Source organism: Misgurnus anguillicaudatus, chromosome 16 (assembly GCF_027580225.2).
Source record: "Misgurnus anguillicaudatus chromosome 16, ASM2758022v2, whole genome shotgun sequence".
Lineage (NCBI taxonomy): Eukaryota > Metazoa > Chordata > Actinopteri > Cypriniformes > Cobitidae > Misgurnus > Misgurnus anguillicaudatus.
Window position 1 is genome coordinate 28,981,621 of NC_073352.2, and position 15,786 is coordinate 28,997,406.

The 15,786-nt window shown below is 39.1% G+C and overlaps 5 protein-coding genes and 1 long non-coding RNA gene across 7 annotated transcripts in view; 1 reads left to right on the forward strand and 5 right to left on the reverse strand.

Annotated features, from left to right (window-relative positions):
• The window catches only part of LOC129421780 (protocadherin alpha-C2), a 160,828-nt gene extending 148,094 nt beyond the window's left edge, over window positions 1–12,734 (reverse strand). For both annotated transcript variants that reach the window (XM_073854475.1, XM_073854468.1), the window contains exon 1: window positions 10,262–12,734. In XM_073854475.1, the coding sequence (XP_073710576.1) occupies window positions 10,262–12,616 (2,355 nt within the window). In that variant the 5' untranslated portion in view covers window positions 12,617–12,734. The remainder of the gene's footprint in view (window positions 1–10,261) is intronic.
• The window catches only part of LOC129421799 (uncharacterized), a 95,060-nt gene that overhangs the window by 38,975 nt on the left and 40,299 nt on the right, over window positions 1–15,786 (forward strand). The gene's annotated exons all lie outside the window — the stretch shown is intronic.
• On the reverse strand, window positions 292–3,026 carry LOC129421791 (protocadherin alpha-3-like). Its single transcript, XM_055177361.2, has one exon. It carries the CDS (start codon window positions 2,789–2,791, stop codon window positions 407–409), a length of 2,385 nt encoding a protein of 794 aa, XP_055033336.2. The 5' UTR covers window positions 2,792–3,026; the 3' UTR covers window positions 292–406.
• On the reverse strand, window positions 3,395–6,437 carry LOC141350070 (protocadherin alpha-3-like). The gene has a single exon (XM_073854477.1). It carries the CDS (start codon window positions 5,923–5,925, stop codon window positions 3,421–3,423), a length of 2,505 nt encoding a protein of 834 aa, XP_073710578.1. The 5' UTR covers window positions 5,926–6,437; the 3' UTR covers window positions 3,395–3,420.
• Window positions 6,486–9,755, reverse strand: LOC129421786 (protocadherin alpha-8-like). The gene has a single exon (XM_055177356.2). The coding sequence runs from the start codon at window positions 9,349–9,351 to the stop codon at window positions 6,901–6,903; it is 2,451 nt and encodes an 816-aa protein (XP_055033331.2). The 5' UTR covers window positions 9,352–9,755; the 3' UTR covers window positions 6,486–6,900.
• Window positions 13,210–15,698, reverse strand: LOC129421794 (protocadherin alpha-2-like). The gene has a single exon (XM_055177363.2). It carries the CDS (start codon window positions 15,568–15,570, stop codon window positions 13,210–13,212), a length of 2,361 nt encoding a protein of 786 aa, XP_055033338.2. The 5' UTR covers window positions 15,571–15,698.

Sequence of the window (15,786 nt, forward strand, 5' to 3'; positions counted from 1 at the left end):
AATGAAAACTACATAGCATTCAGGTTCTTTCTGAATACTTTCGAGAGATTTCAAACAAAGGATCAAAACAGAGAAAAGTATATGAACGTAGGAGACCGAGAGAAAGGTCAGCACCACGGACAGCGACACAGAGAAAGCGCAGAAATGGAAAGTCGGCCTAGAACGCCACAGCAAACAATATCATTAGAAAAAAAATGCACCAAACGCCTTTCTCAGTAGGCCTATCATGAAAACAAAAGTTAAAACACTTTTTAAACGTTAATCTCTGCTGGGAAACAATAAAACCTTTCTCTAAGGAACAAGTTCTAAAACCCAGATACAGACTACCAAATAACCAAGACCAAGAGAATTACCAGCTTAGGACACACAAAAATATATAAAAATTAAATTAAAAATCATGAAAAAATTAAATATTTTCGTTGAGTGCTCTTACCTCTCCAGAATCTCTCCTCCTGCGATCTGGTATCACTAGAGTATTCCTATTACCGCCAGGTGCTAAAGTAGAACCGACACTCATTCTGGGTCCAACTAGCATGTACCGTTTATCTCCAGATCTGTACTGAATGCTGTGACACAGAGTCCCGTCGTAATTCGCATCTTGTAAATACTTAGATGAATAGTCTGAAGATTTAGAGCACTGCATTGCAATCAACACGATGATACTGATGATAAAAAGCACTGACACAGAGCCCAATGTGATGATCAAATAAAACGTCACATTGTTTTCTTCATCGTCTTTCACTGCGTTTGTAACATCAGAAGCTGCAAAAGCCTCTTTGGGCTCCACAACTTTCACAATCACAGTCGATGTTGCTGAGAGAGAAACGTTCCCATTGTCTTTCACCAGTATGACCAGTTTATGCTGGGCCTCGTCTGTTTCTGTAAATGAGCGAAGGGTTCTTATTTGTCCTGTATAGCGGTCCAAACCAAACAGACTGTGATCACTAACTTCCTGCAGTGAAAATAATAACCAGCCGTTGTATCCTACATCTGCGTCATAGGCTCTGACTTTAGTCACCAAATGACCTGCGTTCACATTGCGGGGAATCTCCTCCACACCTTCAGCAGAACCGTTAGCGCTCACTGGATATAAGATCACTGGAACATTGTCGTTCTGATCCAAAATAAACACGTTTACTGTCACATTACTGCTCAGAGATGGAGATCCAGAGTCTGTAGCGAGAACGTAGAACTGGAACTTTTTGATAGTTTCAAAGTCAAAACTTTTCAGCGCACTGATTACACCTGTTTCTGAATTTATATTTAAGAAAGACGACATATCACTCTGTGTTCCATTACCTCTTACTATGTTATATGATATTACGGCATTTTCAGCGGTATCTCTATCAGATGCGCTCACAGAAATTATAGACGAACCTGCTGCATTATTTTCCATTAAGTAAAGCTCTAACGGATTTATTAAAAATACCGGGGCATTATCATTCACATCGAAAACTTGAACGCTCAGGGTGGTCGATGCAGTCAAAGGCGGCTGTCCCAAATCAGAGGCTGTTATTGTAATTTCGTATTGTGAGTTCGTTTCTCTATCTAACCGATCATTTGTTACTAAAGAGTACATGTTGTCTTTGAAGGAAGGCTTTAACTCAAAAGGAACATTTTTGTTTAACTGACAAATTACTTTCCCGTTTATTCCTGCATCTTTATCACTCACACTGATGAGAGAAATAACAGTTCCTGGCTTTGAATCTTCAGGGATGTTTTTGGAAAGTGACGTAATCTCGATTTCTGGTTTATTGTCATTTAAATCAATTATCTTAATAACTACTCTGCAGTTTGCAGACATTGGTGGATGTCCCTTATCCGAGGCCCGAATATCGAGTTTATAGACTTCAGCATCTTCAAAATCCACTTCCCCCTTTACACGTATTTCACCTGTTATCTGATCAAGCTCAAAGACCTCGTGCGCTTTTCCATGTAATGTTGCAAAACTGTATTCGATATCGCTATTCGGACCTTCATCCATATCAGTGGCATTTACTTGAATTACTATCGTGCCAGTAATGGAGTTTTCCGGCAATGAGGCAGAATATGTCTCTCGGCTAAATGCAGGGCGATTATCATTTATATCCAAAACGGTAACAGTAATGTTAAGAATGCCCGACCTTGGAGGAGTCCCTCCGTCAACGGCTGTTAAAAGTAGTTTATATGTCGTTGTAATTTCCCGATCAATTGGTTTCTTTAGAACTAAAAAGGGCAGCTTATCCTCATCAATTTCTCTAACTTTAATTTCAAAATGATCACTATGACTTAATTTATAAAACCTAACCGAATTCGTCCCAAAATCTGGATCTCTGGCAGCCTGTAACTGATAATCAGCGCCGGGCAATGTATTTTCATAGATTCTCAGGCTTTGCTGTTTTTCAGGAAATACAGGAGAGTGATCGTTTATATCTAATATTTCTACCTCTACATAATGTATTTCCAAAGGATTGTCGACGACGATTTTTAAATTTACCATGCAGATACCACTGGTAATACACAAAGACTCTCTGTCGATTTTCTTGTGAACGAACAACACGCCATTTTCCAGGTTTATCTGAAATAGCTCCTCCTTTGATCCAGAAACGATACGAAGCTGTCGCTCAACCAAGCTACTTACTTCAAGACCCAAATCCTTTGCGATATTTCCCAGAGTAAATCCTTCATTTACTTCTTCTGGAACAGAGTATCTGATTTGAGCTGAAATCTGTTGTCCGTAGCCCAAAAGCAACGAGAAACACAGAGCAATAGCGCAGTATTCCCATCTGCGCCTTTGTCCTGCGGCTTCCATCACGAACCACTACCAAACGGATTTTCATAGAAAGAAAATATAACCTATAATTCTGGGGTCTGTAGCTTGCAGTAAATTGTTCAATGTGGTTACACTAGGCAATAGAAAAAAATGTGTATTATGTACCGTCTGCCTTGTGTTTGGTATCGTTCATCAGCTCGCGTATTCCTGTGAATGTGAGGAACAATACAGCCCTACTTGCGTCATCATTAGGGGAAGGTCCTAATGTTCTCTACGAATCATAAAGCAACATTGACCCCCAGCGGTTTTCATACCCTGCTAAATATTTTTAAAATGCACATTTACCAGTCTAAACATAAAATTATATATACACTGTGAGAAGGTAAATCTTTTTTTTTTTGCCTCTATTTTGTGCATACATTCTTTTTTTCAACAACATGTGAACGTACAGCAGCACAAAAGGTCATGGATTTGAACCAAGGCAACAAACATACTGATAAAAAATGTGTTAATTGTATTTCATTGTCACTTTGGATTAAAGCGTTTGTCAAATGTAAATGCATTTAGTTCTCTGAAACTTCATCTACTTCAGCACTACATTAACGGACAGCTCCCTTACAATTCTTTAAAATACAAACTTGAAGCACCATAAATGTAAAATATATCGCTTATAACCGTGTAAGCATTTTAAACTTATGGCTACAGTTTTCAGTATCAAAACATAGTACAACTGAAAATGTAAATGTAGTAAATAAAGAACAAACCGACACAAAAACAGAGAGAATAGAATTATCCGTCAATCTTACCTCTCCAGAATCTCTCCTCCTGCGATCTGGTATCACTAGAGTATTCCTATTACTGGGAGGTGCTAAAGTAGAACCGACACTCATTCTGGGTCCAACTAGCATGTACCGTTTGTCTCCAGATCTGTACTGAATGCTGTGACACAGAGTCCCGTCGTAATTCACATCTTGTAAATACTTAGAGGAATAGTCTGAAGATTTCGAACACTGCATTACAATCAACACGATGATGCTGATGATAAAAAGGACCGACACAGAGCCCAATGTGATGATCAAATAAAATGTCACATTGTTTTCCTCCTCATCTTTTACTGCGTTTGTAACATCAGAAGCTGCAAAAGCCTCTTTGGGCTCCACAACTTTCACAATCACAGTCGCTGTTGCTGAGAGAGAAACGTTCCCATTGTCTTTCACCAGTATGACCAGTTTATGCTGGGCCTCGTCAATTTCTGTGAATGAGCGAAGGGTTCTTATCTGTCCTGTATAGCGGTCCAAACCAAACAGACTGTGATCACTAACTTCCTGTATTGAAAATAATAACCAGCCGTTGTATCCTATATCTGCGTCATAGGCTCTGACTTTAGTCACCAAATGACCTGCGTTCACATTGCGGGGAATCTCCTCCACACCCTCAGCAGAACCATTAGCGCTCACTGGATATAAGATCACTGGAACATTGTCGTTCTGATCCAGAATAAACACGTTAACTGTCACGTTACTGCTGAGAGACGGAGATCCAGAGTCTGTGGCAAGCACGTAGAACTGAAACTTTTTGATAGTTTCAAAGTCAAAACTTTTCAGCGCACTAATTACGCCTGTTTCTGAATTTATATTTAAGAATGAAGCCATATCACTTTGTGTCTGATCGCCTCTGATAATGTGATACGCAATAATGGCATTTTCATTTTTGTCTGTGTCACTTGCGCTCACAGAGAACACAGACCCACCTGGCGGATTATTTTCATAAAGGTAAATCTCAAGAGGGCTGTATGAAAATTGTGGTATGTTATCGTTTACATCGGACACCTCTATACTTAGAGATTTGGATGCTGAAAGAGCAGGACTGCCCAAATCAGTTGCTGTTATAGTGAGGTCATAATAGGAAGCCACTTCCCGGTCCAAACCCTCTTTTGTTACTAGAGAATACATGTTCTGCTGAACATATGGCTTTAGTTCAAACGGTACATCCCCTAACAAACTACAAACGACTTTGCCGTTTATTCCCGAATCTTTGTCCGTAATGCTAATAAGAGAAATGACTGTCCCTGGCTTTGCGTCTTCGGAAACAACATTAGAAAGAGAAGTTACTTCAATCTCAGGTTCATTATCATTGACATCTATGATCTTAATGATAACTCTGCAGTCAGTATTTAATGGAAAGCGCCCCTTGTCTGATGCTTTTATGTTTATTGTATACATTTCATTCTCTTCAAAATCAATTTTGCCTTTAACGCGTATTTCACCAGTGACCTTATCTAACTCAAATACATCGTGTACTTTACGGTGTACATTTCTTCCGTAGGTATATTCAACTTCTCCATTAACACCCTCGTCTGGGTCAGATGCATTAACAGACGCAACCACAAAGCCGAGAGGGGAGTTTTCCTTTAACATCACAGTGTATGTGTCCCTGCTGCACATCGGACGGTTGTCATTAACATCAAGCACGGTGACAGATATATTCAAAATGCCTGATTTTGGTGGATTTCCACCATCTATGGCAGTTAAAATTAACACGTGTTTCTCTTGACTCTCCCTGTCTAAGGATTTCTGTAAAAGCAGAAAAGGACTTTTATCGCCATATTCGCTGTCTTTTATTTCTATGTCAAAGTACTCGTTTTGTTTAAGTCGATACGATCTAATGGAATTTATGCCAGCATCTAAATCTCGAGCAGTTGAAAGAGCGAAGCGTGCGCCCTTTGCGGTGTTTTCTGCTATTTCAATATGCAGGTCTTTTTCAGGAAAGGAAGGGAAGTTGTCGTTTACATCTGTTATTTCAACCTCAACGTAATGAACTTCAAGTGGATTTTCAACGGCAATTTTCAGGTTTAGCAAACATGCACCATTGCCATCACAGATCTCCTCTCGGTCGATTTTCTCATAAACATACAAGACGCCATTGTCCTGATTTACCTGGAAAAGGTTGTCCATAAATCCAGAAACAATACGGAACCGTTTGTGCTTTAACGAACTAACTTCGAGACCGAGGTCCTTTGCAATATTTCCAACAACGGATCCCTCTTTAACCTCCTCTGGAATGGAGTATCTTGTCTGACCCGAAACCTGCGGCGCAAAGCACAGCAGCAAATAAAAACACAGAGCTGTCCAACAATACTCCCATCTGCGCCTTTGTCTGCCTTCTCCCATCATGAGCGATTAAAGCAGGGTTTTTCAGATCCAAATATTATTAGTAATTTGATGAGATCAAACACTGTGCAGTATCTCCATTGAGCTGAACAGTTCTCATCATGTTCTTTGTCGTACCATCAGCCCGTCGAATTTCTCACAATAACCACGCACACTCAGAAGAACAAAACAGCACTGCGCATGCCAACATTTAGGGCATGGTTAAATCTTTTCAACCATAACACAGAGTACCACTGACACCAAGTGGTCTGTCGTTCAATTCTTGTAAAAATAATAGCAAAATCCTTTAGCAACTCTAAATGGTTTACACATGTTACAATGTGTATTTTTTATTATGACAAAATATATCATCAAACCAAAAGAAGATTAGAGCTAAAAGAACAACCAGAGCCTATATGCTGTAACGAATACACTGTGTGCGCACTAAATTAAATCTTGCTGTTGTTTCTTATTTTCAATAAACGAATAATCTCTAAGAAATCAAAATCCTTAGTTCATTTCTTCATTAAAACTAATGTTCATATCCCGACGAAAAAAACCATGGAAGTTCATATCTTTCCAAACAAACCATCCAGTCGCAGTTGAATCCCTTTACTAGCCCCAAAACCCCAACATTATTTTAAAAAATATTTTGAATTTGTTATTCTTTTTTTGGGATATTAAATCTAATCATTGATGATTTGCTCTTTTTGTCTAACCTACCATTGGTCTGTTGCGCTGAGAGTGCGCAAATTATGGTTTAATAACGTGTTTGTGTTGAGAACTGAAATGATTGAAATAATATCATTAAATCACCTTGGTTGTGGAGTGTGTTGTTAATTCAGTCGTTAAGTGTGGTATACATTTTTGACAACATTTTTTGTTACAAGTTTAACAGTCTGGCGCCCAATTTATTTATTAAAACTTATGCATATAGCAAAAATAATAATGTTGGGAAAATGAATTGTAGGGATGTCAGAATAAAAAAAACAGCCACCACTATATAATGCCAAGCAAGCAACACATCAGAAAACTATTGCAAGATAAAAAATAAAACTTTATTTCAAAATTAATTCTTACCTCTCCAGAATCTCTCCTCCTGCGATCTGGTATCACTAGAGTATTCCTATTACTGCCAGGTGCTAGAGTAGAACCAACACTCATTCTTGGTCCAACTAGCATGTACCGTTTGTCTCCAGATCTGTACTGAATGCTGTGACACAGAGTCCCGTCGTAATTCGCATCTTGTAAATACTTGGACGAATAGTCTGAAGATTTAGAGCACTGCATTGCAATCAACACGATGATACTGATGATAAAAAGCACTGACACAGAGCCCAATGTGATGATCAAATAAAACGTCACGTTGTTTTCCTCCTCGTCTTTCACTGCGTTTGTAACATCAGAAGCTGCAAAAGCCTCTTTGGGCTCCACAACTTTCACAATCACAGTCGCTGTTGCTGAGAGAGAAACGTTCCCATTGTCTTTCACCAGTATGACCAGTTTATGCTGGGCCTCGTCTGTTTCTGTGAATGAGCGAAGGGTTCTTATCTGTCCTGTATAGCGGTCCAAACCAAACAGACTGTGATCACTAACTTCCTGCAGTGAAAATAATAACCAGCCGTTGTATCCTATATCTGCGTCATAGGCTCTGACTTTAGTCACCAAATGACCTGCGTTCACATTGCGGGGAATCTCCTCCACACCCTCAGCAGAACCATTAGCACTCACTGGATATAAGATCACTGGAACATTGTCGTTCTGATCCAGAATAAACACGTTCACTGTCACATTACTGCTCAGAGACGGAGATCCACAGTCTGTAGCGAGCACGTGAAACTTGAATGTCTTTACAGTTTCAAAGTCAAAACTCTTCAGTGCATAAATTACGCCAGTTTCAGAATTTATGTTTAGAGCGGATGCCATGTCATTCTGCGTCCCTCCACCTCTAATAATCTGATATGCTATGGCAGCATTTTCATTAAGATCTTTGTCGGAGGCACTGACGAAAAATATAGACGCGCCTGGAGCATTGTTTTCAGACATGTATAGCTCGAGAGGATTTGCAAAAAATTCTGGGAAGTTGTCATTTACGTCTGACACCTGTACAAGCATAGTTTTATAGGCTGAAAGAGAAGGGTTGCCTAAATCTGTTGCCATGATTTTAATATCATATTCGAACACTCGCTCGCGATCTAAGCGTTCTTTCGTTACAAGAGAATACATATTATCCTGAACAGACTGTTTTAACTCAAATGGCACATTGTCAAAGAGGGTACATACAACTTTACCATTAATTCCAGAATCTTTATCACTCACGCTTATAAGAGAAATAACCGTTCCAATATTTGCGTCCTCCGAAACTACATTTGAAAGAGATGTTACTTGTATTTCTGGCTTATTGTCATTCACATCTTCCACTTTAATGATAAGCTGACAGTCGGTGCTCAGAGGAGGAATGCCCTTGTCCGAGGCCCTTATCATCAAACTGTAAATATCATTTTCTTCGAAGTCAATCAGGCCTTTAACAAGTATTTTACCAGTCATCCGATCTAACTGAAATATCTCACGTATTTTAGGTTTCATGTTTCTACCATATGTATATTCAACTTCACCATTCACTCCACTATCAGCATCACTTGCGTTTATAATAGTTACCACAGTGTCAATAATTGCATTTTCTCGCAAAGTTATAGTGAAAGCATCACTATTGCAGATTGGACGATTATCGTTTACATCCAAAACGAAAACAGTGATATTAAGAGTGCCTGATTTTGGTGGATTTCCACCGTCTGTTGCAGTCAATAGTAACCTGTGTATTTCAGCAGTTTCTCTGTCTAGTGATTTTTGTAATACTAAGAAAGGATTTTTATCTCCGTACACACTATCTTTCATTTCCAGATCAAAATGCCCATTTTTACTCAGCTGGTAAAACCGAACTGAATTAACACCTGCGTCCAAATCTCTAGCAGTTTGAAGCTCAAATCGTGTTCCAGTTACTGTGTTTTCCGAAACCTCTAGAGAGAAGTCTTTATCGCTAAAAGACGGGGAGTGATCATTCACATCTGTTATTTCAACTTCCACATAATGGACCTCGAGCGGTTTTTCGACGACTACTTTCAAATTTATCACGCATGCGGTATTTCCATCACATATATCTTCCCTGTCGATATGCTTATCCACATACAAGATGCCATTTTGTTGGTTTACCTGAAATAATGCGTCATTTAATCCAGAAACAATACGAACGCGTTTGTCCACCAGTGAACTAACATCAAGACCCAAATCCTTAGCAATATTTCCTACGACAGATCCTTCCTTCATTTCCTCTGGAACAGAATATCTGATCTGAGCTGAAACTCGCTGTTCGATGCTTAGCAGAAAAGAGAAACACAGAGCTGTCCACCAGTACTCCCATCCGCGCCTTTGTCCTCCAGCTTCCATTGTCATCGTTTACTAGCGCAGAATCAAAGATCAATGTATGCCGGGTTATTTTCAGTTACAATGTTTGTTCTATGTTAGATACATATTGCAAAAAAATATTCCTATATTCAGTACTGTTAGCAGCACCGCCTTTTAGAATCAACGATCATCAGCTTAAGCTTTTCCCACGAATGTGAGGAACAACACAGTCAATTTTGCTACATCAACGACAGGACATAATCTCTTCCACAAATCCTAGAACAACAGTGACATCAAGTGGTTCAACGAAAAACCAACAAAACTATTACACATAGCTTTTCTATGGTATGCAAAACAACGCACATTAAATGTCAAACTAACGCTACATATTTATTCTTAACTGCAAAAAAATATTCAAAAGCAGCATTTAACTCTTATAATGGCAATCCTGCGCGTTCTCGGAGAAACGCAGGCAAATTCAGCACCACGGCAACGGACAGCTCCTTTCCACTGTCGCTACAGTTTGCACGCATTAAATCAGCAGATCTCTTATAGCATAAAAGCTTTATTGCAAATTTCAACTGCAACTTTGCTTAATATAAAATTACACTATGATTTTATGATTAAAGTTCCAAATAATTAAGGAAAAATTTATTACAATTATGTTGTTGGTTGAATTATTTTTTTCTCTCAAATATAAATAAAAAGTGGACTATAAAAGTTAAATTTTGCATTGGTTCTATGTAACTCGTGTGGTCCTCATGAGATGTTACAATTGAGACATCTGGCAGAGCCCTGCATAAACAGCCATCAGAATTAATTTAAAGTTTTTAACTTGCAACTGCCGTGTAAGTAATACGACAAACATATTCTGCTGAATGTAAGAAAAGCTTTTCAAATAAAAAGACACAAATGCAGTAAAAATATGAGAAAATCAGAAGTAATCAGCTTTTCTTACCTCTCCAGAATCTCTCCTCCTACGATCTGGTATCACTAAAGTATTCCTGTTACTGCCAGGTGCTAAAGTAGAACCGACACTCATTCTGGGTCCAACTAGCATGTACCGTTTGTCTCCAGATCTGTACTGAATGCTGTGACACAGAGTCCCGTCATAATTCGCATCTTGTAAATACTTGGACGAATAGTCTGTAGATTTAGAGCACTGCATTGCAATCAACACGATGATACTGATGATAAAAAGCACTGACACAGAGCCCAATGTGATGATCAAATAAAACGTCACGTTGTTTTCCTCTTCGTCTTTTACTGCGTTTGTAACATCAGAAGCTGCAAAAGCCTCTTTGGGCTCCACAACTTTCACAATCACAGTCGCTGTTGCTGAGAGAGAAACGTTCCCATTGTCTTTCACCAGTATGACCAGTTTATGCTGTGCGTCGTCTGTTTCTGTGAATGAGCGAAGGGTCCTTATTTGTCCTGTATAGCGGTCCAAACCAAACAGGCTGTGATCACTAACTTCCTGTAGTGAAAATAATAACCAGCCGTTGTATCCTATATCTGCGTCATAGGCTCTGACTTTAGTCACCAAATGACCTGCGTTCATATTGCGGGGAATCTCCTCCACACCCTCAGCCGAACCATTAGCGCTCACTGGATATAAGATTACTGGGACGTTGTCGTTCTGATCCAGAATAAACACGTTCACGGTCACATTACTGCTAAGTGATGGTGTTCCAGAATCCGTAGCAAGTACTTGAAACTGAAACTTTTGCTTTACTTCAAAGTCCAAACGGTTTAAGGCGTAAATAACACCTGTTTCAGAATTAATGTTTAAGAATGATGACATATCATTTTGCGCACCTTCCCTTCTAATTATATTATAAGTAATCATTGCGTTTTCATCTAAATCTCTATCTGATGCGATCACGGAAAGTATGGAGCTTCCTGGCGCGTTGTTTTCAACTAAATATAATTCAAGGGGATCTTGAGAAAATTCCGGATTGTTATCATTTACATCAGACACCTGCACGCTTAGAGATTTAAAGGCGGATAAAGGAGGCTCACCTAAATCACTGACTGTAATGGTGATGTCGTAATGAGACTGAAGTTCTCGGTCTAATCTTCTCTTCGTGACCAAAGAATAAATATTATCCTGAAAGGATGGCTTTAGCTCAAATGAATCATTATCAGAAATAGTTGGTACTATTTTTCCATTGATACCTGAATCTTTATCGCTTATACTAATAAGTGAAATGACTGTTCCAGGTTTAGAATCCTCGGAAATAACACTGGACAGAGACGTGAGGTCTATTTCAGGAGCATTGTCATTTACATCTATTATTTTAATGATAACGACGGATTCCGCTGCTAATGGGGGCTGACCTTTATCTGATGCCTGGACGTCTAACTTGTACACCTCTGTTTCCTCAAAGTCCAGGTCACCTTTAATTTGTATTTCTCCTGTTTTACTATCCAGTTGAAACAGATTTTGCACTTTACGCTTAATATTTCTTCCAAATGCGTATTCTACAACGCCGTTTGAACCCTCGTCTATATCGGTCGCGTTCAGCCTTAATAATACGGTTCCTTTAGCAGCATTTTCTTTTACTGTTACAGAATAAGCGTCTTCGCTGAACACAGGGCGATTATCATTAGCATCAAGAACTGTTACAATAATGTTAAGAGTGCCGGATCGTGGAGGATTCCCACCATCGATTGCTGTTAGTATTAATATGTGCTGTGCTGTGCTTTCACGGTCCAGTGCTTTCTTTAAAATTAAAAGCGGTATTTTCTCTTCGTCTCTGTCCTTTGTCTCAACTTCGAAATGCTCATTCTGACTCAGTTTATATGTACGGACATTATTCGCTTTGGTATCAGCATCTCGCGCAGCCTGTATTTGGAAACGTGTTCCTGTGGGTGTGTGTTCCGCTATTTCAAAATGCTGCTCCTCTTCTGAAAATGTTGGTGTGTTGTCATTAACGTCATTTATTTCTACTCCGACATAATGTATTTCTAAAGGCTCTTCCACTACCATTTTTAGGTTAATCAAGCATGCGCCATTTCCATCACACAGTTCCTCTCTATCAATCTTCCCATTGACATATAAAACGCCATTGTTTTGGTTTACCTGGAAAAGAGCGTCATTTGATCCAGAAACAATACGGAATCTTCTGTTTACTAAGGTACTGATGTCAAGACCCAAATCCTTAGCTATATGTCCAACAACCGATCCCTCCTTTAATTCCTCTGGAATAGTGTATCTTATCTGAGCGGAAACCTGCATAGCGAAGCTCAGCAGCAAAGAGAAACACAAAGCAATCCACTGCCATTTGCGCCTTTGTCCTCCGGCTTCCATGATAAACGAATACAGCTGTTATAGTGTTGGAAATATATCCTCAACGATTACAAACAACAATAGCTCATATGACGGTTCTGCATTATGCCTTAGATTTAATTGGAACAAAGCGCTAATTCTAAAAACCTTTTCAGATGATACACCCTACAATATCCACACATACCCAAATGTACAGAACAACACTGCGCATGTCAACATCTAGGGCAGGACAAAATCTGTTCAACATACCATAGGGTAATACTGACGCCGAGTGGTCTACAGGATATTTCGTGTGTGATAGGGCAAAATACAGCTCTAAGCGTATGAATACATATGTCAAATAATTGTACCGTTATGAACATATGTTAAAATTGATTGTCAGATCCCTTACAGAGCAATATTAAACTATAAACTGGATTATAATTATAAACTATAATTTTGTTTTAAACGGGCACTCACACATCAAAATAATAATAATAATAATAATAATAATAATAATAATAATAATAATAATAATAATAGTAATGTGATAATAATTTTCGGTATCAGACAAACAAAAATACCAACCAATAGCACAAAATAAACTTAAAGCACATTAAAATAAAACAAAGCTATCAAAGTCTTACCTCTCCCGAATCTCTCCTCCTGCGATCTGGAATCACTAGAGTATTCCTATTACTGCCAGGTGCTAGAGTAGAACCGACACTCATTCTGGGTCCAACTAGCATGTACCGTTTGTCTCCAGATCTGTACTGAATGCTGTGACACAGAGTCCCGTCGTAATTCGCATCTTGTAAATACTTGGACGAATAGTCTGAAGATTTAGAGCACTGCATTGCAATCAACACGATGATACTGATGATAAAAAGCACTGACACAGAGCCCAATGTGATGATCAAATAAAACGTCACGTTGTTTTCCTCCTCATCTTTCACTGCGTTTGTAACATCAGAAGCTGCAAAAGCCTCTTTAGGCTCCACAACTTTCACAATCACAGTCGCTGTTGCTGAGAGAGAAACGTTCCCATTGTCTTTCACCAGTATGACCAGTTTATGCTGGGCCTCGTCCGTTTCTGTGAATGAGCGAAGGGTTCTTATTTGTCCTGTATAGCGGTCCAAACCAAACAGACTGTGATCACTAACTTCCTGCAGTGAAAATAATAACCAGCCGTTGTATCCTATATCTGCGTCATAGGCTCTGACTTTAGTCACCAAATGACCTGCGTTCACATTGCGGGGAATCTCCTCCACACCTTCAGCAGAACCGTTAGCGCTCACTGGATATAAAATCACTGGAACATTGTCGTTCTGATCCAGAATAAACATGTTCACTGTCACATTGTTACTAAGATGGGGGCTTCCCGAGTCTGAGGCAACAACTTGAAACTGGAAAGTTTTTGCGGTTTCAAAATCAAAACTTTTGAGTGCATAAATAGTTCCGGTTTCTGAATTAATGTTTAGAAAGGATGACACATCACCCTGATTTATGTTATATACTATTGCCGCATTCTCATTTAAGTCTTTGTCCAAGGCAGTAATTGAGAATACAGAACCACCAGGGGCGTTGTTTTCGGGTAAATATAGCTCAAAAACATTTTGGCTAAATTCTGGTGAGTTATCATTTACATCAGAAACTTGTATATTTAATGTTTTAGAAGATGAAAGAGGTGGCTGTCCTAAATCAGTTGCTGTTATAGTGATTACGTATCTTGAGGTTTCTTCTCTATCCAGACGCCCCTTTATTACTAAAGAATACATGTTCTGTTTAAATGATGATTTTAACTCAAATGGTACATTTTCGGGTAATGTGCAAATTACTTTCCCGTTAACGCCAGAATCTTTGTCTGAAACACTGATTAAAGCTACAGCTGTTCCAGGATTTGCATTTTCAGAAATTACACTGGAAAGTGATGTTATCTCAATTTCAGGAGAGTTGTCATTAACATCTATAACTTTAATACTGAGCTCCGCTTCAGCTATCAGTGGAGGCTGGCCTTTATCAGATGCTTGGACATCTAATTTAAAAACATCTGTGTCCTCAAAGTCGATTTTCCCTCTAACCTCTAACTCACCTGTGACCTTGTTAAGCATAAGGAGATCGCGTACTTGTCCGTCCACATTTTCGCCTAATGAGTATTCAATTTCACCATTCATTCCATCGTCTAAATCGGTTGCGTTAATTGTAATTATTACAGTGCCCACAGGCGCATTTTCTTGGAGTGTTGTAGAATATGAGTCTCGAGTAAAAACGGGCCGATTATCATTTGTATCCAGGACAATAACAGTGATGCTAATAGTCCCTGACTTTGGTGGATTTCCTCCATCTGTCGCAGTAAGCACGAGTCTATGTTTGTTTTGTCTCTCTCTGTCCAGCGCTTTTTTTAAAACTAAAAATGGTATTTTAGATTCTTGTCTTTCTCTAACGTCGATATCAAATAATTCATTCTGACTTAATTTATACAATCGAACTGCGTTTATTCCCAGATCAGGGTCTCTGGCTGTCTGCACTTGAAAGCGTGTCCCCAAAGGCGTGTGCTCAGCCATTTCAAATTGCTGCTCAGATCTCGGGAAAATAGGCGGATTATCATTTACATCGGTTATTTCCACCTCTATGTAATGCACTTCCAGTGGGTTTTCAACAACGCATTTTAAACTTATCGAACAAACAGCGTTTCCATCGCAAAGTTGCTCTCGGTCGATTCTCTTTCTGACATAGAATTCGCCATTGTTCTGATTTACCTGGAGAAGAGCGTCATCAGATCCAGAAACTACGCGGAACCGTCGGTGCCCCAAATTACTGATATCAAGGTTTAAATCCTTTGCAATATTTCCCACAAAAGATCCTTCTTTTACCTCCTCCGGGACACTGTATTTTATCTGCGCTGTCACCAGCTTCTCGAAGCACAAGAGAAAAAAGAGAGTAATCCACGGCCGCCTATTCCATTGTCCTCCTGCTTCCATCGCAAATATTAACATTTGAATAATAGAACAGGAAATATTTTTACATGAAGCACGAGCTATTAATTATCTCTGTTAGTAAGAACATTACGGAGCAACGGTCTTTAAAAAGTGGTAAGATACAATTAACAGGAACAGCGCTTTAAACGTACGATAGGCCTACACTGTCCCTTCTGTCTGCACAAAACACTGTTTCTCATTATAGCTGATAGGGGAGGGTATGCATCTAAGCAC

Coding starts and splice junctions, on each gene's coding strand:
- LOC129421791 (XM_055177361.2), bottom strand. CDS start 2,791: ATGGAAGCCGCAGGACAAAGGCGCAGATGGGAATACTGCGCTATTGCT.
- LOC141350070 (XM_073854477.1), bottom strand. CDS start 5,925: ATGATGGGAGAAGGCAGACAAAGGCGCAGATGGGAGTATTGTTGGACA.
- LOC129421786 (XM_055177356.2), bottom strand. CDS start 9,351: ATGACAATGGAAGCTGGAGGACAAAGGCGCGGATGGGAGTACTGGTGG.
- LOC129421794 (XM_055177363.2), bottom strand. CDS start 15,570: ATGTTAATATTTGCGATGGAAGCAGGAGGACAATGGAATAGGCGGCCG.